This window comes from Ooceraea biroi, chromosome 3 (genome assembly GCF_003672135.1).
Source record: "Ooceraea biroi isolate clonal line C1 chromosome 3, Obir_v5.4, whole genome shotgun sequence".
NCBI classification, from domain to species: domain Eukaryota; kingdom Metazoa; phylum Arthropoda; class Insecta; order Hymenoptera; family Formicidae; genus Ooceraea; species Ooceraea biroi.
In genome coordinates this window covers 15,596,785-15,624,435 of record NC_039508.1, presented here as the reverse complement: position 1 = coordinate 15,624,435, position 27,651 = coordinate 15,596,785, and the positions used below count along the sequence as shown (strand labels likewise).

Here is a 27,651-nt window from a genome sequence, read left to right as displayed (position 1 = left end):
ACGACGGTACGACACGAGTTTTTCGGTCTCGGCTGACTCACACAGAGACAGCCTGTCAGCGTCAGGGGAATATGACACAATCGTCTTCTCAGAGCTCGGTCGTGCGCGATCAGAGCCGGCACGAGTCGCTCCCGGTGCCCCGACTTGGCAGAATGCTCGCATTTAGAGAAAGTTTGAATAACGGAAATGATGTCGAAATACCGTTTCCAAATTGTTGAGCAAATACTACTTCCACAGGCGGTTCTCTAAAGGAAGAGCTGAGATGGGACACATTGTTTCGGGGATAACATTCTCTCTGATAGCGAAGGTAACTAGCAGCGTACGAATGAAGCAATAAAAATGCGGCTAATATTAACTTTTATGTAATGTATTATTCTAAAGAAGCCTGATGATGTCAGACGAATTGTCAGTTTTAACACCACATCAAACAAACACGTTCCGCTAATTTGTATTTAAATATCCGCGTGAGATCACCACGTTTCGTTTATTTTCCCACGATTTTCAAACGCGCCGTAAAGATTTCAATTACCTCGATCAAGTTTATAATTAATGTCGAAAAATCGTATTAATCGATATTAATCGGTAACCAAAACGCCACGTCGCAACACGATCAAAGACGTACAATTTAAATATTAAATTCCTCCGTGCGATTACCGCGAAGGCGCGAAATAAAGTTTTCGAAGTAAAATAATAAGCTGTCAGAAAAGACTGTCGTGGCATCAAGCATGAAACGAGATTCCGCTCTCATACGCGCGTGTCGTCCACAACGTCACGCGGAACGCCACGGAAATGGCGGCACTTGGAGTTGGTCGGCGCGTTAGTTCCGAGCGCTGGCGCGGGGGCAGCACCTGCCGGCGCGGCGCGCCATCCGCGCGACGCTACATCTCTCGGTGACACGGGGAACCGACAGCTGACCCGCCGGCGTACAGTAGCTCTCTCGCCTCCTGGAGTGGTGCCTCGTCACTCTTTCGCACTCGTGCGAAAAACCCCCGAGCGTACGAGCGGAGGAGGAGTCGCGTCGCCATCTTTAGGCACGGTTGTACCCATCTCGGTCTGCCGCTGTCTCCGCCGACGTCATCGTCGTCGTCGTCGTCGTCGCTCGCTCGTCGTCGACGACGCGCGCGAGAGAGCCGACGGCAATCGTACACCTCGCGCGCAACGGTGCAGCGGTGTTAGCCCCGTTCGCCGTCCGCGAACTGCTGGTTGATTGGTGCGACGCGGCCGCCGATCGAACGCGAAGCGGAATCTCGCCGCGCGCGAGAACGAAGGTAACCCACGCAGTATATCGATATACCTCAGTGCGTGCCGCGCTCTCGAGTTTGCGTTTCGTGCCGGGGAAAGTGAGGAAGCGAGGTGCGCGCCGTGATTAGCTTCCTCGTTTCACGAGAACGTCTCTCTCCACGCTGTCCTCTTTGATATCTCTCCCCCTGCGTTGTCCGCTGGCTGGCCTGGCCAGGTTCGTGAACGTCATCAGGGGCAGGAGAACGAACGAACGAACGATCTATCTGTCTGTCGGGACGTTGTCGTGATCGCATTATTGCCCGAAGAGTGGTGCTCGGTGCGCTGGTCGCATCTAGACGATCGGCAACAGCTTTACGGGATCGGAGCGCATTCCTTTCCGTGCGATCGTGTCTCGCATGCAAGTGAGCTCTGCCGGAAGTGCGGGGAACATTAACGCGACGTATCGCCGTGTGTGACTTTGCGCGACTTTCGAGTGCGGAACACAACGAGAGAGCGAGACACCTAATCGTGGCGCTCGCAGCGGAGCTGGCCGAATAGACGGAACACCGAGAGACGGGAGGGACAGACGGCCGGACGAAACGAACGTGCGAGGGAAAGAGGGAGAAACGGCACCGTCGCCGTCGCCGTTGCCCTCGCCGCCGTCGAACGACAACGACGACGGACTGGTACAATTGACAGGGAAGATGGCGCGTGCCGCGGACGAGGATCGCTGCTGACCCATTTTTTTTCCGACGCGCCGAATCACCGGGAGTCGGGAGCCTCTCGCCGAAGGACGACGGTGGAGGAGGTGGAGGAGGAGGAGGAGGAGGAATCTCTCCCTCGCCCGACCCCTCTGGCACTCTCTCTCGCTCACGCTGTCCGCGGGCGAGCGCCGTTCGCGGAGCGTGGTGACGATCGCCGGGAAGAAGTATACTCGGCGTCGGCAGGGAAGGAAGTTGTCGAAGAGAGAGAGAGAGAGAGCGCGCGGACTCCGGAGTTGCGCCGGGAGGGTGCCCTCTCGCGCCGCGCTCGCGCTCGTGCGCGCCTCTCCCGCCTGCGTGTGTGTGCGTGTGGCCCGTTTTCGTAACGTGTGATTACATCCGCGCGAAAGTGTGCGTGCCCCGTCTCTGTCTCACCCCTTTTCGTGTACAATTTGTACCTCTCTCCCTTCTTTGATACCTGGTGTAAAGCATAAGAGAATTCTTGTTGGGTATCCTACGAGGAATCCTGCGAACGAGGATAGTACAACGTGGATAACGCATCGTCGTCGTCGTCGTCGGCACGGAGCACCTTGTATAGCCCGATTCAGGGCGCGACGAAGGGGATCGTTCGGCCATCGGCAGCGCGGTAGAAGGTGGCAAAAATTCTGAAGAAACCGGAGCTCGGCAGAGCCCTGGCTGGCTCGGCGGCGGCTGCGGACGCGGACGTACGCCGACGAAGACGCAGCAGTCCTCTGGATTACTTCGAGCCCCGTGGAGCTGCCCTGGCAGGCTCGGGCACCAGCGCGGCAGCTAAGATGGGCAACAATGCCGCAACCGCCAACAAGAAGGTTGACGCCGCCGAGAGCGTCAAGGAATTCCTCGACAAGGCGAAGAAGGAGTTCGAGGATAAATGGAAGAAGAACCCGACCAACACCGCCGGGCTGGACGACTTCGAGCGCATCAAGACTCTGGGCACTGGGTCGTTCGGTCGCGTGATGATCGTTCAACACAAGCCCACCAAGGAGTACTACGCCATGAAGATACTCGACAAGCAGAAGGTTGTCAAGCTGAAGCAGGTGGAGCACACGCTCAACGAGAAGAGGATACTACAGGCCATTAGCTTCCCGTTCCTCGTGTCGTTGCGCTTCCACTTCAAGGATAACTCTTACCTGTACATGGTGCTGGAATACGTGCCCGGCGGCGAGATGTTCAGCCACTTGCGCAAGGTTGGCCGCTTCTCTGAGCCGCATTCGCGTTTCTACGCGGCCCAGATCGTGCTCGCGTTCGAGTACTTGCACTACCTCGATCTGATCTATCGGGATCTGAAGCCGGAGAATCTGCTGATAGACTCGCAGGGTTACCTGAAGGTCACCGACTTCGGCTTTGCAAAGAGGGTGCAGGGTCGCACGTGGACCCTGTGCGGCACGCCCGAGTATCTAGCGCCCGAGATCATTCTCAGCAAGGGCTACAATAAGGCAGTGGACTGGTGGGCGCTAGGCGTATTGGTCTACGAGATGGCCGCTGGTTATCCACCTTTCTTCGCTGACCAGCCGATCCAGATTTACGAGAAGATCGTTAGCGGCAAGCCGCGCTTTCCCTCGCACTTCGGCTCTGACCTGAAGGACCTGCTGCGTAACCTGCTGCAGGTCGATCTCACCAAGAGGTACGGCAACCTCAAAGCGGGCGTGAACGACATCAAGGGCCACAAATGGTTCGCCAGCACCGACTGGATAGCCGTCTTCCAGAAGCGGATAGAGGCGCCGTTCATACCGCGCTGCAAGGGACCAGGCGACACCAGCAACTTTGATGATTACGAAGAGGAGACTCTGAGGATCTCTCTGACGGAGAAGTGCGCCAAGGAGTTCGCTGAGTTTTGAACGCGACGCCAACGACAGGCTGCTTGCACCAGGAGGTGGAAATACGCGCGTGTTGCACGTTGTGTGATCGCGCCCCATCATCATTGTCGTCGTCGGGTTCGATGCACGACATCTCTTCGTTGTCGCCGTAGTCGTCACGTTGGTTCGCTTCTTTCGAGAGAGTAAGAGAGCGGGAGAGAAAGGCGAAAGAAAGCAGCGGAAGAGAATGAGAGGGAGAGAAAGAGAGAACGAAAGAGAGAGAGCGTATGGTGTGTGACGATGCTCGCGCTCGCGTGATGCATCTGCGTGTAACGAAAGCTTTTGCGAAACGGACCGAGAATTTTTCGAGGGCGAAGCTCTTCGCGAGCGAAACTGGAAAGCAGGGTGTGTTATCCTAGAATCCGAGAGAGTCGCAGAGAGAAAAAGAGAGAGCGCACACGATATGAGGAATGGATATGCGAATCGACACGTGGCAATTCGCGCGCGCTCCGTCGTGTCTCGCGATCGAACTCACGTCGCGTACGATAGAATCGCAATCAGAAACACGAAACAGGGATGATAGGGACGTTTTGCACATCGATGTTGAGCGTTCAGAAATTATTCGCGCGTAATTTTTGGCCGTGACGTACGATAGCCGTACGTCACACGCGCCAACATCACTTTTTACATGGAGAAATCTCTTTTTTTTTTTAGCCGGTTAATCAATTCGTTATCGTAATAAAAACGGCTGTATACATATATACATATATATACACACACATGTATGTGTATGCCCCTCCACCCTCATGTGTCCCCGCTACCCCCCCCTGATCATCCGAGAATGCTTTATCCGATTTACGGAGGAGAGGCCGCGTGTAAAGTTCGTTCTTGATGATTAACTGTTATCAGCGTCGGAAATGTCACCGCACCGAAGTTACCTTGTACATATAGTCTCTTGCTGTCTTTACGAACGACGTCCCCTCCCTTCTCCGCTCCCAGTCCCTCGCACGCGTCGTCATTCCCGGTGTCTCCTCCAACCCTTCAGTAGTCCCCTCGCTCGTCCACTCCCGTTTCCCTCCCGTATTATACACATACACACACGCGCGCGCGCGAGCACTCGAATCGAGAGGGTGATACCATTACCGCACTGAGACAAGTCATATCGTGCATTCATTCGTTGTCTACTATTTGTCTCTATCCTCCTTATGCGTTTAGAGAGAGGGAGAGAGAGAGAGAAAGAGAGAGTACGATCCGTATTTATATAGCTAGTCGTTACAAAAGACACAGATACACATACAGAAATATACACGATAATCTCTCTGAAGTACTATTTATATTTTAAACACGCACGTTTTCCATCGATCGCCGATGACGGGCCAATTGGAGGAAACGATCTCCTTGCAGTTGTGGAAAAAAAATACGCGTGTCACGTGAGAAACATCTCTGCGTATGTACGCAAATCGGATGGAACACGTTCGTCATCGACGTTGCATCCGCACGCGATCAACTCCGAGATTACTTCGCAGAACGGTTTTAATCCTCGCATAGCATCTGCCCCGATGTGTTATCCGCGTTATCCCAGACGTTGTCCGATTCTCCGACGTAAGGTTAATGCGAGAAACTCTAACGTAAGAAATAAACGCAGCGTACAGAGAAAGAGATATATATATATACATATATATAATCGCCATCTCGAATCGTTGTATACGAAGATAGGAGCGCCCAATAATGGCACCGTTTTACGGTTACCGTGACATAAGGATATCTTTATTACAACACCAATATTAGAAGAATCGCGCGCTATCGAGCTATGAACGGTTTAGATCGCTGACGATTTTCTGGTAAACAACATGCAAGTTCTGCACGCACGCGCGCGCGTAATAGTATCATCGATATCGTCGTGTTTCAAATGTCTTCGTAATATTATCTTTGAACTTAGAGACCCGTTAAGCATTCGCGTAAAGCGAGAGGAAAACAAGCCTGACTAACTGACCAGCGATCACAACAATAAGAGCGTCGTAACGATAGAGAAACGCACAGCACACGATTAGTAGGACACGATAAAAAATATTAAACCTCAGGCAAATTAATAAGCATCGCAGGCGATGCTAACGAGGCGTGTCGACCGGCGTGAAGATTACTCGATCGGAAGCTAATGGCGACAGTGTCCGTGATTACACGATCGCAGATTGCGTTAGCCACGCGCGAGCGATCATCTCGCCCGGGGAAGATCGAGCCGATCGGCTTTCGGAGGACGACGCAGAACACTTTCGCGCGTTGACGTCAACGTCGCGTCGGTGTAGACAAAGTTTCGTTAATGAGTAAAACGGTCGTTCAGGATTGGATTGGGCACACGCCAGCGCGACGTGGCTGGCCGGGGATCGATTCAGCAGCGATGGGCTAACACGCGCGCGGACAATGCGGAGGAAATGCGGCACGTAAATGCGACGACGTTACGAAACTTTTATATCCTTTTAGCATTCGCGATGAGTTTAATATGGACTTTACGATATCCCGCGTCGTCCACGCCGATGCGAGTTCTCCAAGTTCCATGTATAGCACCGAAAGAACCGCTTATAGCGTTCTAAAATCAATGATTCAATTACGTAAGTGGAGCTTTGACAACCTGCGTTGCGTTCAGGACGATCGCGATTCGTATCGCGATTCTGATGAATCTTTGCCAGGCAATCGTTAAGACGCATCACGATCGCGAGCGATTGGCATGAGATCCGTCATGAACCCCTAAAATTTTCAATTAACAACAACACGAAATACGAAAAAATAGCAAAAGATAATCTGTTGCACGTGCAAATGTAATTCGGCTATAGCGGGTAGATCGATCGATGAGGGGGATTCGTATCTACTTCCTGCTTATACCATCCACGCGCATGCACTTTCCTCCCTACAAACTTTACACGTGAATATACACGCCGTTTGCACACGTCGCGACGTTATGCGAGAATTGAAATGAAAGAGAGAGAGAGAAAGGGAGAGAGGAAGCGACGTGGTGCGGTGCGACTTGGTGCAAAATAAGTGAAGTACTTGGCGCGGCTTCGTGACGAGATTTTGGGATAACGAGATCTTGGCCGACACGGTATGCAATTGTGCTCGCGCGTGTACGCGCGCGTGTGTCTAGAAATAATTGAAGCGCTGGGAATAATAGAACTCCGTGCTACTCTTGACGAAATTGCGTTTATACTTCTCGCATTTCCTGATATCAGATTTTTTAATTACGCCAGGTGGACACCGACTACGAGCAATCCGATGCAAAGTACATCGATTAGAAATTGATTAATTATGAATCTCGCGGAATACGGAGACGTCTTCAGGTTTCTGGCGATCGAGTTTCACTCGTGGCAGACGTCGCCAAATTAGTTCACGTTTATTTTCTACTTTGGAAAAACAAGTGTTTTCTGTATACGAGTACAGTTCTTGAGAAAGAATTCTCAATTGCGCTCGTTCGATTCACCAAATCGAGCATTCTCTATTTTATCAGCACTATCTCACTTTTTCGGCGAGCCGTAATTATCCTCCGATGGCCACCGAGAGTGCTTATATTTTCGAGATATGAATCGCACCGTCAATACCGATCTCGAGCACCTTCAAATAGTTCGCTATCGCACTTCTCGATCCGTGACACAAGCATTGTCGGACTTAATTTTGTCCGCGTAAAACAGCATAACAAATTTACTCTTGCATATCTACTCTTATGCAACTACTACTCTATTACTATTATTACTGCTACACTACTACTACTGCGACCGCTACTTCGTCTCGAAATATCGCGAGAATTTGCATTTTCCTTTTTTTTACAACACGAGAAACCGGCTAGTAAACTTTTATCCAATATCGTGCTGCTGCTAATTTAATTCGCTTTTCATTCCCGTTGCTTCCTTTGATTATATTATATCATGAGAATCTTTCGTCAAGTGTCCTCGATCTGTTTCCGACAATTGATTATATTGATCTGCTCAATATTGATAATTCCAAATTAGAGTTGCATCCACATGAGCAAATACGGACTAACATTTACCGCGCGTTATTTTCTGTCTTCAGACTTTGATAAAATGTGTAAACGGAAGATAACGATGAGATATCCTTTAATAGCGTCACGCGAACTGTATAGCGAGTATCTTTGTTGAGACTTAGACGTCATACAAGAGCGGACTTGAGTTCGTCGTCGCGACTCGCTTACGCTGTTTTGGGCAAACGGAAAACTTGGATCCATGAACGAGCATCGTGTGCAAAAGAGAATATTACCATAAATGATCATGGGTGCATGTGGTTGCCATTATCGGTTATCATTCGCAGGACTTCACAGAAGGCGATACCGGTATCGCCTGAAGGTTCAGGGAAGAAAAACACGAAGGCTATCGATTAGAATATTATTTGAGTAAAGTCGCATCGCGCGATAGCGTGCATCCGCATGGAAATTTGCGTCGTCGTCTTGCAAATGCATCGATCGTGAGAGATAATCGAGCACCGTCTCTCTTACGTTCGTTGCGTTTTAACGCGAACGATAAATTTTCTCGCAGGAGTTTTATTATCATTAACGCTGCTTCTCATAGTGCAAATAAGTTTTTACAATGTTTATATCGTCAGATCTATTAGTATTTCATCATGTAGTCGCGAAAGTTTCGGTTAACAAAGTATTTCTAATCGCAATGTCGATTGAAATGGCTTCCACGCACGAGCAATCATGATCACGCAGGATCGATGCTAATATTTTATTATTGATGTTTGCGATGAAGGGGAGTACGGCAGAATAAATTATTGCCATTACACGTGTGTGCTTGATAAGGATTTTCGTTGTTCTTTCTCTTGGCAAGGTATCTCGACCATTTGTTTCCAGTTGATAATGCGATATCGATTGGCGGCTCGCGATATTAAGGGCTGTGTCAATAACAGCGTAGGCGCATCAGGAGCGTACATTACAACGTGATAAAAAGGGTGTTCGTTTCCCCACGCAAAAATAATCTTATCACGCGATGAAACTTGGCCTTCCGTCAATTGTGCAGCGTGCGGAACGCACAGTTATCACTCGAGGAAGAGAATAATTTTTATCGATCGGCAATCGCAATTCTTTATTGACTTTATTGACGTATTGGAAATACATGAGCAATCTTAATAAATTGACATGTATCTCTCAATGTATAATTCTCGCAATCCAACATTATTTATTTCGTCATTGTGCAAGAAGTAAAATTACATCCCTACACGTGACGTTCGACTGTGTGCGTCGTGCGCAAAAAATCGTCGAGGAAGGCTGAACCATTTCGCGGTAATCACAAGATAGATTACGGTGTGACAAAACACAACTGCATAACAATTTCTTGCAGTCTCTTATGCTCGTACGATGCGCATGAAACTTCTCGCGCCGTAACGAGGACGCATACAATCCGTGAACAACCTGTCACGATGAATTCAATCGTTTACGAAGAAGACGTTTCACGCATCCAGTTTAATTGGCCGACACTAGGCTCCGATTTTCCAATTGCCTGCAACAGTAGGAGGTTTGTTGCACCTGCAAGAAAAGCTTTAACCGATGCGTGCGAGCGCAAGCGTTCTCTGTAAATATTAGCGATAGATAATGGAATAGTTCGTACATCATCGTGTTCACCGCAGTGTTTTGGCTCTTTTAAAGCGATTTTGTTCTCCTCGGAGTATCTTTGCGTTTTCATTTGAGGATCGAAGTTGCACTGACATTGTTCCTGAGTTTTTGTCGGTGCAATTTGGTGCTTGATCGTCTTGCAAACGCTTAGATGATGTGTGTGCACGCAGGAAAGTAGGCACATACACACAAACATACACACACACACACACACACACAGAAGGACAATACACAGTACCTGCGGATTTTTCTCTTCGCGGTTTCAATTGTATATGAACTTTTGTTTCTTTCAATTCAGTGTTTTTTGTAGAAACGTACAAATGTCGTCCTATTTATATACGTAGTTTATTGTTCGGTCCAGCGATCGAGTCGTTACGCAATCGCTGTACGCACGCACGCACTCACTCACTCATGTACACGACGAACGCGCAATGCGCGTGTCTATGCAGATGCTTGTCGATTATCGAAACGTTGAAGTTCGAAATTGCATCCGGTATGCGCGCCGATCGCCTTTATTATACTTCGTCTCTCTCCTTTTGTCGCTTTATTGTTTGTTCTGTATCTTTTGCGGTTGTTGCCGCTTTGTAAGTACATCGAATGTTTCTTAACATTTTTACCGCTAAGCGTAATTTAGTTGACGTCCCGTTCACGCCAACTGAATTGTTAAAATTCACTGTAATATGTACATATAATTCCATAAGTTTAATATATGAAAATATTAAGTTGTTTACAAATCCACTTGTTATATTTTTTTTATTATTAAGCAATTCTCTTGAAAAAGTAAATAACTGCATGTTATAATATTAACACATTTATTGCATGCTGGTCATCGATGATTATCGCGGCGGTGGATATGTTAAACGGAAATTGTGTGGCGCATTGTGTGGATGTAGAATCAAAACGTATTTATCAAAGTCTTGATAAAAGTCTGTTACGTCAGAGTTAACACAACAGTTATGTCGTGGTGGTTTTGCAAGAACTGTAAGAACATTGCAAGTAAGATTTTCCTGTGCAGCATTTTTGTTTTGCAAATTTAAAAAATTGTTTGTTGCTTGAATTCAAAAATACTTTCCTTGTAACTCGAGTTCTGACGTCCTCGATATTGAATTAAAAAAAAAGGAGAAGAGGGAAAGAGGGCAGAATGCCGCAAAGGTCTCGTGGGCGCATTCGCCGTGTTGACGCGCGACTTCGCGATGCCGATTGCTTATTATACTCGGAGCATTCGCTCAGTGACGCCAGAGAATGCAACTTGGTAAACGCGGATTTCGCGTCGTCCCACTTCGAAAACGCCACTCTTCCGCATTGATCCGTTCAATCTCGCTCGCCTCGTCTTCTCGACGCGTTAGATTAAATTGCACGCGTGGAAAAGCGTTTTCCTCCTTCTCCGTCTTCTTCTTGCTTGCTCGTTCTCGCGATTCTACGCTCGCGATTTCTTCCACTCTCGTGGGAGACTTCGTACCCTTCGTAAACATGATCGACTTACGTTATGTTGCGTGCACTCCGTCATTCTCGGCGCCCTCAGGGCTGCGAATTAATCATTTATCGAATGTTGCATTCATCGTTGTTGCATGCACGTAGAAAGGTTACGTTTCTTTTTTCCTAATCGCGCTTCGTTTTCTCGGTGATCTTTAACCCGTAAATAATTTCGGATATTTATAATAACGAACATGAAGAAACACGTACGTTTACACAGTGACCTACATTTTTCATAATACCAGGGATTTAAATACTGTCATACAATGTTTTACACGCTTGGACATAGCACCGCAAGGGCATGAATTATTCACATATAGCAGATTGTTTATCTTCATATATCGGTTGATCGATAGTCGTGGGATGCCGTTGGTGCGACTAGCTCTTTTCGTATTTGGCGAAGCTCTGGCAGGCCAACAATAAACAAGGCCACATGAGGGAAAGCGCTGTAAAACTTATACCGCGATATTTATGTAAGTTTACAACTGCAATCAAGGATTTTTGAATTCTTTTCAAGGGCGATGCTTCAAGAAGAAGAAGAAGAAAAAGAATAAGAAAGATCAATAACTTTCGCGTTGCAAACCGAGTGTATCCGATTTCGTTCGTGCAATTTCTGACCGTGATCAGCAACAAATTTTCTGCTGAAATTTGTCACATCGGTCGTTACTCCAAATCCTTCATTTTGTGGTCGACAACAGCCTCGGGAAACTGACGTAACCAGATACGTAATTAATAGTGCGATGGAACGCGCGCTATTTAGGATCCCGCTCATTTCCATCCGGATCTCTCTCTTCGTTTCTCTCACTGTCGCGACGAGTTGCGCTCACTTGCGTAATCGCCTGGTCTTGTATATATATATACATATATAATACGTCTCTTCTCCGTCGCGATCTAATCCCGGGGACTCCGACGCGCGTATAAATACGTCGCCTCGAAAATTCGCGCATCTGCCATCGCGCGTTAACGAAGCAATCGTCGGACGCGCCTCGACTGCCTCGACTGAATTAAATTCGAGACAATTTTGACTGGATCTGGATCGTTTATTGATATTAAGCGCTTTTGTTTTGCCATTACTCAATGTTAATCGATAAAATAGAATTATTATATATTTCTAATGCTTGGCAATATTCATAACGTTTCTTTTCTTTTGCATCAAACTTTTTTTGTATTTAGGGATACGCAAGTGCAAAATTATTTTACGACGCACGATGCTATTTGCGTGTTTTGTTAATAATGCAATCTTGATAATTGACGCGTTTTTCTTTCGATTGAATGCGTACGTAGATTAATGGAAACGGAGAATTGTATACTCGCGAGACAATCGCTAGTTGCGGGCTCGTCTCCTCAATCACACGCTCGAGAGAATCAAAATTAAAATTGAAGCGCTTAGCTCGATACACAGGGCGAAGCAAGGTCGTCCGATTTTCACCCGCAATTATCAGGGGGAGTTCTCTCTCCGGCTTCAGGTTTTCTCTCAGCAAAGAGAGAGACCGCCCCTTCTTTCAGGTTTCTTTGTAACATCGCGCGGTTGCTTTTCCAACCCTCGGCTACACGTCGCGCGTCTGTTGGAGGCCCATTGACTTTTTCTGGACAACGCGAATTTAACGGGTCAACGCGTTCTTCCCCACGCTGCGCTTTGCGTCACGTATCCAACCCTCTGTCGTTCCTCTTCATCGGCGCCTTCGGCACTCGGCTATCACTTTCTTTTCGTCACGCAGGAAAGACTTCAAGTCTTTGTAACAAAGTATACCCGCTTGCGAGAAATAAATAAATCAAGAACATGCAAATCGTGCCATGATCGTGGAAAATGTAGCACAAAATACACGTTATGTCTCTGCTTTTAATTCGATCCACACACAAATTAGATATATAAATTTCACAACGATTATATAATCTACCTTTTTCAATTATCGTTACTATTTATCAATTATTATTTAATTAGTAATAAATTGCATTTGTCTCGCTTTGATTTGTTTATTTTTTGCGAGGTAGAAACGTCGACGGCTTTGTGCTGCATTCCTCGCGTTTTTTCCGGAGATTCACGCGCTGCTCGCGTTACGTGCAGCTACGCGGGAAATATGGACGCGAAAGGGAAATGATTTTATAACGAGACTCGCACGCGTAACTATCTCGTCGGTCGGCACACGTAATATCGTGTCGTTGGAGCACGAACGCCTTTTGTACTTTTATACTACATCAGCATCGTTACCAGGCTAATAGCTCGTGTAATGGGGTTTCATAGTGATTAATCGGATCGCGGGACGACAGTCGCCGATTTTGTGCTCGAGCTACAAAGGAAAATGCAAATTTTCGGACGAAGACGCTTTTCAATCCCGCAATGCATGGAATCTCGCCTTCACATTTTCTCTTTCGAGAGTGATTGTCAGAAATTTATGGTGACTGGTCAGATAAAATTACTCTTATCGGCTCATTAAGCCGACCTTGACGTCGTGGATGAACGTTTTACGGCTTCCCCAACGATTTGCTCGGAACAAAGGGAGGGTATCGTGAAAAGGGGAAGGAAGAGAATAGCGCGTGCGCGATTATATACGGAGCATTCTGGAATCAGCGAAGATTCTCTCGACCATAGCCGCTGGCAGACAAACTGGAAAAAGCGCACAGTTGTTTCAATGGCGTGTTACCTACTTAACGTTGAAATCGAAAAAAAACAGAGTGAGTCAAGCTCCCAAGAATTTAATTAGATAATCTTGTCACGCAATTTCATTTTATTCACCGTCTTTGCCTTGAAGCGAATTTAATTTAAGGCTTAATTGTGCATTGAACCATTTTATGCCGAACATAACTGATCCGCGACAGCGGCGAGCTTTCGTCGATGAGAATGAAAGATTCAGTTTCGCCGGAACGGAATTAGAAACCGAAAGGACACTCGATGCTTCCGAGCTATTCTGTATATATCCCATACAATCCTGCAGGGCTGACGTGGAAATTTCCTCGTCGATCGCGACTTTCGTCGTCGAGCATAGTCACAATTTAAACTACCTTTGTCCTTTCTTCTGATAGAAGCTTCTATCGATAATCGATGAGCACGCGCGCCATCAGCTCCGCCAAACCGCCCGAAGTATTCGCGCGATAATAAAGAGCCAGCATAACGTTTCTGTGCCGCGTAAAATTTGTCCCTCGCCCACGTCCCTCTCGCTTCGCAAACCGCCCCGGATCGCCCCGATCTTTTGATCGCATCCGCCGTTTCTATCTCGATTAAGTCAGCCCTTATACGTGCCGACAAAGGCACGCCAATTACTTTCAAGTTCGCATCGATAATTCATTGCTCCGTGTACCTCCCACACTCGCGGCTTGCAATAATTGCTCCGATTGTTTTACGATACTGAACAAGTGGATGCACTCGGCTCGACTAAATTGCACTGGATCCTCGTAAATTTTATTTTAACATTTCTCAGATGTAACTTGCGATTCCGCATAAAAAACAAAATTTTAAGTGTAAATTTGATATTATGCTTCTGTTACAATTCGAGTGCATAATGATAACGCAATTGCGATAGAATCGCAGAAAATGTTTGATGCTTTGAATGAGTGCAAGTGCTTCGCCGTTAAGAGGAAAGCAAACGGAGGCATTTGTTGTCAATTAGAATGGAGAAACGTGCGATTGATGACGATATTACACTGGCGGGATCGTTCCTCGTGGCAGATAGCAATCTTAACGGTATAAGAGCAGCACAGAGCGCGCCTGTACTTAAACCGCGCTCGTAAAAGTTACAATCGGCGTATTAAACGATCAATTCGCCTCGAGACAACGTGGATGATGCAGTCGCTATTGCAGTCACCGAGTCCCAGCATCACTCGCTGGCTGGTAGTGGCATCAAATTCGCGAGTTGCAAACCACGCATAGGTTTACCGGTAGAACGGATTATTTGAACAAAAAATTAGACTTGCATTCGTAATCCAACTATCAACGTGCGGTTTACTCCGTGTTACGCAACAATTCGTTTAGACCTGCTACGTGAATCCTTCGCGCGCTCGCATTTATATTAGATTGTTTTGCTTCTGTACCAGTTACAACGCTTAATGGAACATTGCACGCATGCTGCAAATTCGCAGAAGCATTGCGAAGACTTGAGAGAACACTATCGATCCATTTTCTTGTTCTCATCGAATAGTTTTTGAACATTTTCCGAATCTCACAATATGTTTTTCTCTTATGCAATATACTGAAAATATTTTCGAAACATTCGTCTCGCATAATATTATTGTCGAAATATTATTAGCGTCGTCAATATATCCTAGTCTTGGAAAACAATTTTCGGAATCGTTACCGCGCTAAGAAATTAATTTCAGAGTACCCTGCTGCACTGATAGTATTCTTAAAATAGTCTCGTTTTCATAGTTCCTCGCGTATTTTCGTCTTGCATTAACACTGGTAAGATATACGTCGTTATTACACTTATTTACAAAACGTTTTAACTGACATTTTCGTAAACGATGTCGGAAATTCCGATAACTATGGAGCATGTTTCGAACGCATGAAGCGATATTTCGCTCCAAGTAGAAGTTCTGCTCGTAAACATTTGACGCAATCCCGTGTCTCTGCATATGTCGAAGACTTCATTGACACAGCGCACACTTTTACTGCAATGATGTAATTTGAACGGCGGTAGGATCTTTTAATCAGCGGAAAAATCATAATATTATATTTCTGTTGCTCACGGTGAAAAACGAGATGTTGTATATCTGCGTGGGGTTATTTCGCAACATCTGTACAAGTGATGACCACGCTACGCTTCGGGTCAATTTCTATGCGTCATACGCATAACTCGCCAAGTGCACGATCGTGTTGAATCTTCGATTATCACATAGAGCAATCTTGATGTCTTAGAAACGTCTTTGCGGCAGCTTTAGACTAAAATTCATAATCACTTTTGATTATTATTCTTTATCATATATATCATCTTGATTGAATGATTGATTGATTTTATGGTGATTATAGAAAATCTTGCATATGTTCACATATTGCATATTCTACTTTAGGTAATAGATAAGAAGGCGATAATAGAAGAGAATTGAATGGATAAAACACGGTGATTAGAGATAAAAGATCGTTAGGCGCTTTTCTTTTTGTTTCATTACGCGATATCACTACTACACGAACTCTGTTGTACAATTATCGTGTTTTTACTTGAAATTTATCTTTGAAATACGAATACGAAATCTCGCATTTTTCCGACACGTTCGCTTGATTGTAGACTGGTTAGCCTTGATAAAGTTCGTTGCTTTGCGTGCACAATGCTCGACCTCCGAAGGCCGCGGAATTCATTAAATGTCACAGCTCGCCCGCATAATTTTTCACGACAAGTCGTTGGAAAGTATTCAAATTTTTATTTTAACATTATTCTAAAATTTTCTAATTAACGAAATTAAAATTTTCTGTATTTTATAATTACAAATAAATTTTCCATTTGTGTGTGTGTGTGTGTGTGTGTGTGTGTGTGTGTGTGTGTGTGTGTGTGTGTGTGTGTGCCAAGAAAAAGTAGAATTATATTAAAGTTTAATTATATCTATAGAGTCAATCGGACCTTTTTCGCTTGAAGAATCTCAGAAATGTGATTTATAAAATTATACTGCGGCTTTTTATATGATCATTTTTAATTCGTAAATGTTACTCTTGGTTGTCAGCTAAATGTTTTTATTCTAATATTGATAGCAGAAATAAACGATCGTGAAATATCGAATTTATTCGAGGTTGAGTGGAAAAGATAAAAACTGATCAAATATTTATTATAAAATGGATATTTTATAACGTTTATTTAGTTTTTTTTTTACCGACATTTATATCGTAAACTCGTCCGCAATCGCATCAATTATTTACAAAGAAGAAAATACCGCTTTCATTAACAAGTCGATCTCGGTAACATTTGTTGCGATTTCAGTTTAATATTTATCCATGTGAAAATGTGTAGAACATGTAGCTTAAGAAAATATTTTTGATTTGATGTTTTGTTCGTTATTATTTGGAAGACAACAACAGGAAAGTTTCAATAATTTTTCGCTTCGCGTGCAAACTTATTTTCGACTTCTTTAGAAATAAATGCGATGGCGAAGGACGATTTAAAAAAAAAACTAGCTCGTCAATACTTCCCTTCTTTCTTTTGACAGCAATACTAGAGTTAATTGAGCATTTTAATGCCTCAATAGGTATTGTCGTCATTGTAATCTTGCGCAAACGACGCCGCGTCTGGATACCAGATGCGAAAACGGATACCAGGCGACTGTTGCAATTATGCAGCGGCACTTCGCAATCGTTTCATCTGTCGTTAGAGTGATCGTTGTACACCTGTAGAATGTTTGCGGACGTCACACTCACGTACACGTACACACACAATATATTTTCTCTCTCACATTGCTTCATTAAACTAGATACTTCTTTTATACATCACGGTAACTGAAAATAGTTTCAAGCAATCGTATCGCGAAATGCGTGAGAAAAAACAGTACCGATAAATTAGTTGAATGAGAAATCTTTTTCTTATTTTCATTTTAATTTAACTGCCTGGACGTGTTATTCGTTTTAAAAATTGTCGCATCGTAAATCCTACTGCGACAAAGGGAAGTCGTAGAAGATAGTAGCAGGTATAGCTAGATGGTCATTTGAGTGGTTTATATGTACTTAAATGCTTTGACTTTTCGAGGACAATCGCTCAATGACGAAGCACTTCATTGAGCTTCGTCTCGGTGCGTCATAATTTGCGCGCGGCATATCTGTCGTTAATCTGTCCCAGTCAGAAATAATTCGTCGATCGACGTCGAAACGATGCCGAATCGACGTCGAAACCGTCAAATCAATGTCGATTCGACATCGTTTCGACGTCGATCGACGAGTCATTTCTGACTGGGGTGCATTCCTCTCTCAAATGGTCTCGTTCGGCTCGCGACGTTTTCTTCTGACGGAATACAAAATGTGATCAATCGGTAGCATCGACTCCTTTTGACTCGTAAAGTACAATCGAGATTACTTTCGAGCGTACAACTTTGTCATTCTCAACGACAGAGTAACGAAGCTCAACCACTACAAAATTCAATAATTAAGAATCGATATTTATTTCATTAGGCTTTTATGATCGTGATTATTTGCAAATCTTAATGTATGTTTTTACGATGCTTAAACCGCTTTGCTTTCTCACTTTCTCTCAAATCTGGAAGAGCGTCGCTCGAGGGAAAATCGCGTCTCGACCTGGGGTGAATTAGATCTGGTCCAAAGACGGGGGTTTGTCTTTATCTCGCGATGTGTTTAGATTTGAATTAACGATAATCCACAGATTAAGCGAATCCTCGGGCCCCAACCTCATTATACGGCAATCCGCATGGTGTCTTTTTGTAATCTCAGACTTATCTCTCATTGTGACCTCAACCCAATCCACGTGCTGCGTGATGTCGTTCTCGATGCGTGAATATAATTTCGTGTGTTTGGAATGTTTCGAGATATCGGAGTTTTTTACCTTAATCTTCATCGTTTCTCCGCGGAATTTTAATCTTCTCGACTAAAAGACTTGTTAAATAGACATAAAAAGTATTTTTATTAAACCTGGCTTAATTAAAAATCATTCAATTATTTAAATACGTTCCAAAGCTTCTTAATTTTCATTAGCAGATACCTTGGTAATGTAGCTTTGCGATCGAATTTTCCCTGAAAAAAATGCGATACGAATTTCACGCGGCAAACTTTTCTCGATCTTTTACTTCGATGTCGTTTATCCTTAGGCGTAAACCGTCTTGTACACAATTTATCTGAATGTCAGTGATTTTTCGCTTTCCAAAACAACACTTTGTAAGCGTCGTCGCTGCGAGCGGAACGATCAACTTGAAATACCATGACCAATTTCTCGTTTTTTCGCCTCGTCGTCTTTGCTCGATTTGTTTTTCTGAAGAATCTCACGAGAGCCCGCATTGCCACGTTAAACTCTTGTACTTGAACTTTCCTCTCCATCGACTTTCGCTCTTTCTGTGTTAGGTAACTGTACGTAATTTTAAAGGAAGTGAGTACTTTTTACTTCTCTATTTCTAGTCGCAGTGAGAGGAATCATTAGTATCATTACGAATAGCGCTTTTAAAGAGAAAAACTAATTTCGTTATTTTATAGACTAACTCTCCGCGCTCTTCTCCTACCCGGAAAATTTTGCTAAAGAGAAGTCAGTGCCGACTCATTTTAACAATCTGTGTTATTAAAAGTTTTCCTTAGAACATCATGTATACCTGTAGAATTATTAAGCCGCGCGAAAACGCTTTTTCACGTTGATCGTAAGCGGTATTATGCGACGGCAATGCTCGCGAAAATCTATTCTGATCTCGGATTCGGATGCATTAAATCGCATTCATGAGTGTGTACGCGTGTGATATAATCGGACAAATGCAACAGTCGCAAGCAACAGCTCCGTTCGCGATACGAGCACCGGGCTCGTATTATCATCTCTATTCAACGCTGCATTTAGTGCCGAATATGCTCCGAGCTTTACTTGTACACACGAAGACCGCTTTCGACCTCGGCGTGAGATGACAATCAAGACAGTCACAATCAGAATCGAAAATGTGCAGTGGCAGCACTTTTGTCTGAAGTTAATCCTAGCAGAACAAACTCTGAGAATGCATAGCAAACTAAAATAATCTTAAAAAATTATTAAAAGTCGCTTAAGCACAAAAACTAATTCCAGAAAAATCATAAAAGTGAAGAAAGTGAAACAGAAGAAAGTATAAGAAAATAACATCGTGCAATAAATTAAATTGGACATAAAGCGATAAGTAAATTAAATGTTGAAAATTATCAAGATTGAGTGTCGTCGTCAGCGCACTTTTTTTTACGGTCCTGCTAGGATTGATATTGGATGTTTCTGCAGAGAACTAGATGGAACCGGATGCTCGCGATTAAGCGAGCGAATGAAATTTTCCTTTGCAAGTCGGAGCAACATGTTTTGACTTGCCTGGTATTGATGATCCGACTGCAGGATCGACAAATATTTAATCGGACTCGCGATACCTCGTGTACCACCTGATTACGTTCTCGCACGCGTGTGCGTACGCGTAAGTACACACGTGTACATGTGCGCACACGTGCGAACGTAACGCACGTTGCGCGTTCAGTCATCCGCGGCACCTCGAGATGACGTGCAATCGCGTATCGAACGAAAACGCTAATCCAATCGAATAAGAGTGCAAAAGCAGCATTTCGCGCGGCGCGCTGACGAAACATTCGCGAGCAAATTACGCGAGCGACCGACCGAGAGCTCCGATGTTTTATATACATCGCGTCAATCAGTGCCGAGAGTGAAACAGCGCAGATAAATTCTCGTTGATGGAAATCTTATTTTCGGCCCTTTGTTCCCCTAAACTGGCGTTTTCATTGCGAGCGCGTGACGTTTGTGCCGCGTTGGAGTTGTTTGCTTTGCGAATTAATCGTATTTGAGAGAAACAGTCAACTTAAGCGTTAACTGGTCCGTTGAAAAAAAAAGATATTGCATACATTTCCCGCGGGTCACGACCAGCATTGCCTATTTTCTGGGGAATAAAAAAATTCCAATACAACAAGAAAATTATTCTCGTGGACATCGAAAAACAAAAGGGGGAACATCTTCAGCGCGCAATAATGAGCGATGATACTTTGTTGTAGAAAGATAGCGGTTTGGAAAATTATATTTACATTATCTGCGCATATTATGATTAAAGAGAAAGATTTTATGGCAATGTTATATGTACAAATATCATAATTATAATATGGTTGACAATGCTGGCCATGATTCCAGTAGACCAAGTTAAGGTTTAAGTGAGAAAAGGTAAACGCGGAATTTTGAGGCGATGTGTGCGTAGCTCCTCATAGGACAGGAAGATAAATGAAAATCGATCCTGGCCAAGTGGCGTACCTCTGTAAAAATTATAGTTGCAATATTTTTAAATCAATATTAATACATAATCATATGAACGAGAGAGAGGGAGAGAAAGAGAAAGAAAATAGGATCAATAATGTTATCCAGAGACCTGATTTATGTTACTTCGAAGTAAACGGCTCCTTTAGGAGTAACGTTACCGGGTAACCCGCTATACCCACGCTGATTTTATTGATTTCCTCGGCGTAAGAGCGTGTGTACGCGCGTGTGTATATGTGTGTGTATGTGTGTGTGAGGTGTGTGCTGCGCACACATGTGTGCCCTTAATCCGTGCACACTTGGAAGGATCGCACGCGATACTGATGTGTGCTTTTTACACGCTGATGGCGAATCTCGCGCGAGAAGGATCCACGAAGAAAGGTTCCGAGGATTCCCTATGATCGCGTAATGCATTCTCCAGATTCCGTTCTCTCTTTCTCGCGAGATTCTTAAGCGTGAATCGCTTACGGGCATAAGTTGCAAATCCTGACGTTTTATGATCCCAGACACGGCTCTCGTTCTTTTATGAGAGATAAATGGGATTCGTTGCGGTACGCGTACGCCATCACGGGAATCCACGGGAACGTCACCAAGATTCTCCGGATGCATTCTCTCGCAACCGTCCAGTTTCTTGCGGGATTTCTCGGGGACGAGCGATCGTTTGAATGAACTTGAGTACGAGAAATCGCGCGAGAGATTGGTTGCCGGAGCGGACTCAAATTACAAGAGACGAAAGTGGAAAAAGATCGGCGAAAAGTAATGTCACGGTCTTAAGACGTCGCTCCTTCCGTAAGGATGGTCCACTTCCTTCCGAGCGAATATCGTTCTCGTGCAGATTCGCAGACGTGTCGGTCGGACCTCCGATTACGCTCCTCTTTCACACGTCTGTTCAATCGTGGAAACTCGAAATGCGGGAAGCGTCGATAGGTGCTATGCATTTCACATATATATGCATATACGTATGTGTGCGTGCATGGAGAACATCCAGTCAATCGTCGTAGTCGTAGAAGTTGCACTATAGAGACATTTTGTCTTCAACGTTTCCGATATCATCTTTCGAACGTGGTAAAGATATATGTATCTCGGAGTTGCGTGTACGTTGAATAATAATGCAAGTCCGAGACGGAGCTCACCGTCTGAGAGCTTGCAGCGAACACGGAACTTCAGGTATCTACGAAACTCTTTCCGTCAGTCTTGTGGAGATTGTTGAACAAACGAAAATAACAAGAACGAAGGAGGAGTGTATTTGCTTGAGGATGTGAGCGAGAAAACAGAGCGATAAATTGTGGGGTGATTCATATTTGGCTCTACATTTGCGAAAATCAAGGAGAGAGAGAGAGAGAGAGTGAGTGAGTGAGTGAATGTGATGAGAGATAGGATGATCGAGAGAGAGAGAGAAAAAAAGAAAGAGCATACGCATTAGATCGCTCGACGCGCCGAAACTGAGGATTGTGTGCACGGCGAATAACGTTAATAATAATATTAATAATAATAATAATAATAATTGTCTGCTAACGATGTTACGCCAAAGTTCGTACGAGTGAAGTATTTAAACTTGTCTGTACATGTATAGAGACACGATAGGTATACCTGTGAGTAAAAGTAAAAGTAAAAAGAGCAAAAAAGAGAAGAATTAACGAGGAAGGGGAAAAAAATACAAAACCTATTATCGCTATTTTGCATCGAGGAGTATATTGTAAAGTGAGGATTTTTCTCGCCTTGTGATTATTATGTTTGTAAATCGTAGCCGAGAGCGTTTAGCCGCTATAAATGCGATCGTACACGTAGGCACCCCGAGACAGAAGGTCGAACTTGTATTTTACCCGGATCTAGTGCAATCGATGAGTTAATCGAATTAATTAATGGATATATCAAAAAAATCTCATTTTTTGTAAATATTAATTTAAATAAATCCTATTGTAAAGATTGTATAATTTACATGGCGCACACCGTGCTTGATCTCTCTCTTCTTTTCATTCTGTTTTTTTTTCTTTTTATTTTCTTTTCTTTTTTCTCTTGTTTTGCATTTAAACCCCGCTCCGCGCACATCACGTGGACCATACGACACAACTACCCTCCCGTATATCCACGATCCTCTCCAATCCACTTCATAATCCGCCGCCGATCGGCATGCGACTGTCGACTCGAATCCGCTTCGCGTTTCGCGATCACGAAGAGGAACATCATATTATATAACGCGGCTCTTCCGAGTGGTAATGCCGCGATTCATGCGCAGGACGTGCTCTTTTGGAGGTCCCATCCCACGTTGAGCATATTAAAAACGCATCCGCGTGTCGTGTTAAACGATATATAACAATCCTGCTCTGACGTTATCGCAAAACACTCTAACGCTTATTTTCTTTGTTGTTGTCATTTAGAATGTTTAACTCGCGAAAGCTGTTAAAGCTCTCAAAACTCATGATACGTGTTTTTATTCATGATGCATACGTACGTAAGCGTTGGATTGAAATTATTCAAAGTTATGCATTCAGATTTTTTTAACCATTCAGCATTACGTTTTGTAGATATTGACTTGGTAGGTATTGATTTTATTTATGTAACGCGTTTCCGTATTTTGCAGCCGGTACACATATCTCAAGAATATATTCACGGAATTTAGGCACTTTGCCTGAGTTTATCGTGCGTAATCAGTGCAACGATGCTAATGCTAGTGCATCGCGATAAACTCGGAAGCAGCGTGAGTGGGCGAAAGCGAAAAAACGTATTTACTTGATTGCTTGTGTTGTCTCGGATATGACAGGGCCCGGATCCGTGTTCATGCAATATCACACGCTGTTTCCTCGGAGCGGATAATCGCGATTATTTTTTATCGCACAAAGACGGGTGGCAGTTCGATAACGTGATGTGATCAATGTGGATAGAGTTACCGAGCAGGGAGCTGAAACAAGTGGGTCGAGCGCTGCCCGGAAACCGGGTTACTTCCGATTAGGATGTAAGTGCGACTCGCTCGAGAGAAGAGCATATCGACCGTATAAAATTCGCAACTGCGAAATGGTACAACAATCTGAAGAGCCAAATTATTGCAGAAAGCGCAATTATCGCGAATTAATAATAGTCAATAATTTACTAATGATTACAGCAGAATTACACACAATATTGTGTGTTCTTTCTGCAGAATTTACTAAATAACACGATAATATTTTGTTAATCCGCCACGATAATTGAATCATCTTTCTCTTCATTTAAATTGACCAATTTAGTAGTTTAAATAGAAAATGACAAAAGGTATATTAAAATGAATTGATCTACAGATCGATTAAACAGTTTTGATATACTTTTAGACGTTGATGTCATTGACACCATCATGTGACACGATGTAACGGTGCTGCTGGCATGGTGACGGATACAAAATTTCCTGCTTGTATGATCGACACACTCATACGAGATTTACGAAGCGCTTCTGCGTCAACGAAGGTTTATTGCGCGCTGCGTTGTGCAACGAAGAAGTATTTTTGCCGTTCTTGGTAAATTATATTTAACCTTCCCCAGTTTAACACAGTGTCATAAAACTCCCAACCGTAGCTTTAATGACATATTTTTCAATGAACTGGAATTGATTCTTACTGAAAAAAAATTTCGGGGACTATAGCTTAGGAGTCTTTAATTCCATATATTAATGTCTTAATAATTAAACCTTGAACTGTAATTTTGAAAAGATATAGTTTCTATTTCCAATTAAGGAAAAGTCAACAATCGGTTCAATTGGATGAAAAATACGTCATTAAAATTTCAGATCGTTTGCCGAGAGATATTGTGAATTTCATGTTCCGATTATTCATAATAATAACCTTTTAATTAATAACATTCAGCTTTAATCAAATGTGGTATTTAGTAATAACATTAAAATCCCGAGTAATAGTAAACTTAATTACTAATAATCATACACTTTACTCGCCGAAATATTCAATTACTGTTGCTGCGCTCTCTCCGAACAAATTCGAAAGAAATAAAAATGAAATGGAAAATGGTATATTATTAATTTTTGCTCAATGTCTTTGAGCATTTAAATGGACTGAAAAATCGGGAATACTAACACTTGGACGTTTTACGGTGACGATGGCTGGTACCGTGCGACGAATTTCGGAAAATCCTCGAAATAGCATGGCAAGTCGAGAGAAAAGCCAACGGCACGACCTTGGCACTACTGTAGCCCGTCGACACAAGCACGCAGCTAAAATCAGCTCATGCTGTCGCAGGGAGCGGCGAACAATCACAATATTACTACGACGTGTTACGAGTGATGTTTGAACAATATAAAGATGTAGCTTGGGATATCTGATAGCGCGATCCATCCGTTTCTTGTGATTCGTCAACGTGTACGTTTGCGTGAAATTTCAATTTAAGCTTCGAAAAGCAAATCTCGCATCCAGAAATGCAAACCTCGTACGAGGCTGAGACGCGGAAATTGTATAACGCATGAAGTATATAAATTGTGTATGTGCGGACAATCGTCTGATGAGTCGTAATGTTCGGTTGTACTATCTAGCTCGTTACGATTATTAGATGTTATCAAATTGTTCTTTCTTGTTTTATCGGTGATAAAATTATCGATATCATCGAAAATGAATTTCGAGAGATCCTCAATTTGTCGCATGCGACAGCTTGTCCATTTGAGCAACGTGCATTGGGTTTTTTGCACGTTGAGAGTTATGTGACGCCGAGTCAGGTAGGTGCGTCGGAGCTTAATAAATTACCGACACCGCACCCATTAATTTATGGTCAACGACATTTCATTTTAGTAACGCACACGTACGTTAACTTTGCTCGTGTCATTCTCTCGAAATTGCAATTTTCCCGAATGCACGGAAAAGCTAGCGCTCACGTCGTCGTAATGCGCTAGGAAAGCTTATTCGAGTTCTCAGTCTTATCAGCGATACGTGTCAAACCCCGCGTATATACTTACTTCATCAGACTCTCATTTAAATGTGGCTATCATGGTACCTTATCGCGAAATTGTGCATTATCACCGTTTAAACACACGAGTTGCTTTCGCACCGATAAGGCAAAAGTTTTCCATTCAAAGGAAACGAGCTTCCCCTTATCTTCGTTTCTTTTTTCATGAATAATTCGCTGGTCGTTGCGAAGCGCCGTCGCGATCGCGAACTCGTCTCGTGACCGCGCGGCGCAATACCATTTGTTCCTCATTACGTAATTCGTTGTAGAGAATGCAATCCTACGCGCGTGGCGTAGCGCGAGAGTGATGCGCGTTATTTATTGTTAGTCGCGCGATATTAATTTGTAGAGAAATACTCATTACACTGTTAGATGAACGCGGTGGCTAAAGGCGGCTAAACTAAACGAGTCGGAGAATGATAATTGATAAGACCCAGCTGGGAGACAGCTTGATCGATTGTCGGCCGTTAATATATCTTCGTATCTCAAGTATATCGCTTATCTTCACAGATCACGTGTGGCTCTATTAATGTTTCACGATTGGCGTAATCGGAAGGAATCGAACAGTGAGTCAGATCACGTGCGCGCGGGGTTGAAGCCGTCAAATTTCTGAAAACGATAAGACAACCGGAATTTTCGAAAGGTTGATCGGGATTCTCTGTTTGAGACGCAGCCGTGTGTGAGATTCTCGTATAAGTCACTTTTCCTCCTAAGTCCAAGTCTGACGTAACGCGTGGACTGGATGAATTAAATGCCTGATCCAAGTGCACCGCACACGCGTACGGGCATTACATCGCCACGTATGACGTTTTCGTTATTCCTGTCACCGCAGTAGCGAAACGCGCGACCATTCCTAGGAAAAGCGAGGATTATATTTACACGCGAAGTGGTTCCCCGTTGGACAATTATTACGTCGTATATTAATACTTACGTATTAATATAACACGCGAAGAACACCTGTTTATTCTCCGTAATAGTTTTATTGGGATAGAGGGGGGGACTTCATCAGAGTAACGCAATATCAGTCGACTATCTTCACAGTAATAAAGCCAAGCCGACGTTGGAAGAAATCGGAGCGTATGTCGAGTCGACATTGAAACGTTAAGTTGAGAAGAAAATGTAAAAATACTTGCTGCAAAAAAGGAGTCTATCTATAATTCATCTATAATTTATCGGTTTATATATTTATAATTTGTGGGATCTTCTATTTGTGTCGCTATAAACTTTACGTGTTAATATGTTAAATAAGTCACACATCTTAAAACGCATCTTATTAATTACAAGTTTATTTCAGTCTCGCACCGAAACCTTCAGCTCGGAAACGGAGTGTCGTCTGATGTCTGATTACAAATCGCGTTTGTCGTTGCACATTGCTCAAGCAGGCACCGCACGTAATGACAGGAAGACAATTCGAATGCCTACGGCATTCGACTCGTCGAAACGAGTGTGCGTGACCTGCCAATCGTTGGCTGCGAACAGCTCGTTCTGTCTGAAGGCACGAAGGGCGCTTTTCATTAATCCGTAAGTACGCGCACGTTGTTATGGGTTGTTATGGGACATTAGACATCCCGTCTCTCATAAGAGAATATCTTTCCCGATAATGAAGCAATATGAACGTAAAAATGGGACTGCGCGAAATATGTGGCCGAATCAGTTCGAAAATCGTCAGAATTTAAAATATTAAGAAACAACTTAACACATGCAGAGAAGAGAGAGGAGAGAGACGATTTTGCGAATGTTAAGAGCGACAGTGTCTTCTCATTTACATGTAACTGCAATGTTGCGCATAAAATCTGATCACGAAACATCGACGGAGTGTTGTACGTAACGTGGAAAAATTATTCATGGAATTTATATTGGTCATCTTGAAAATTCACTCACATGCGCCTATCTATCCGTCATGGCGGCTTGAGTGCAAGTATTTTTGATAGCAGCGATGAATCGCAATGTTACTTCAACCACGTCCCGTCGAGAGTGCAAACTCGATGAACTTGCGCAGTGCGGTCGCGAAATCG

General features: G+C 43.9%; 1 protein-coding gene across 1 annotated transcript; it reads left to right on the top strand.

The window, feature by feature from the left end:
* The first annotated feature begins 376 nt into the window (after window positions 1–376).
* LOC105277221 (cAMP-dependent protein kinase catalytic subunit) lies at window positions 377–13,142 on the top strand. Its single transcript, XM_011335438.3, has one exon. The coding sequence runs from the start codon at window positions 2,738–2,740 to the stop codon at window positions 3,797–3,799; it is 1,062 nt and encodes a 353-aa protein (XP_011333740.1). The 5' UTR covers window positions 377–2,737; the 3' UTR covers window positions 3,800–13,142.
* Window positions 13,143–27,651: the final 14,509 nt, after the last annotated feature.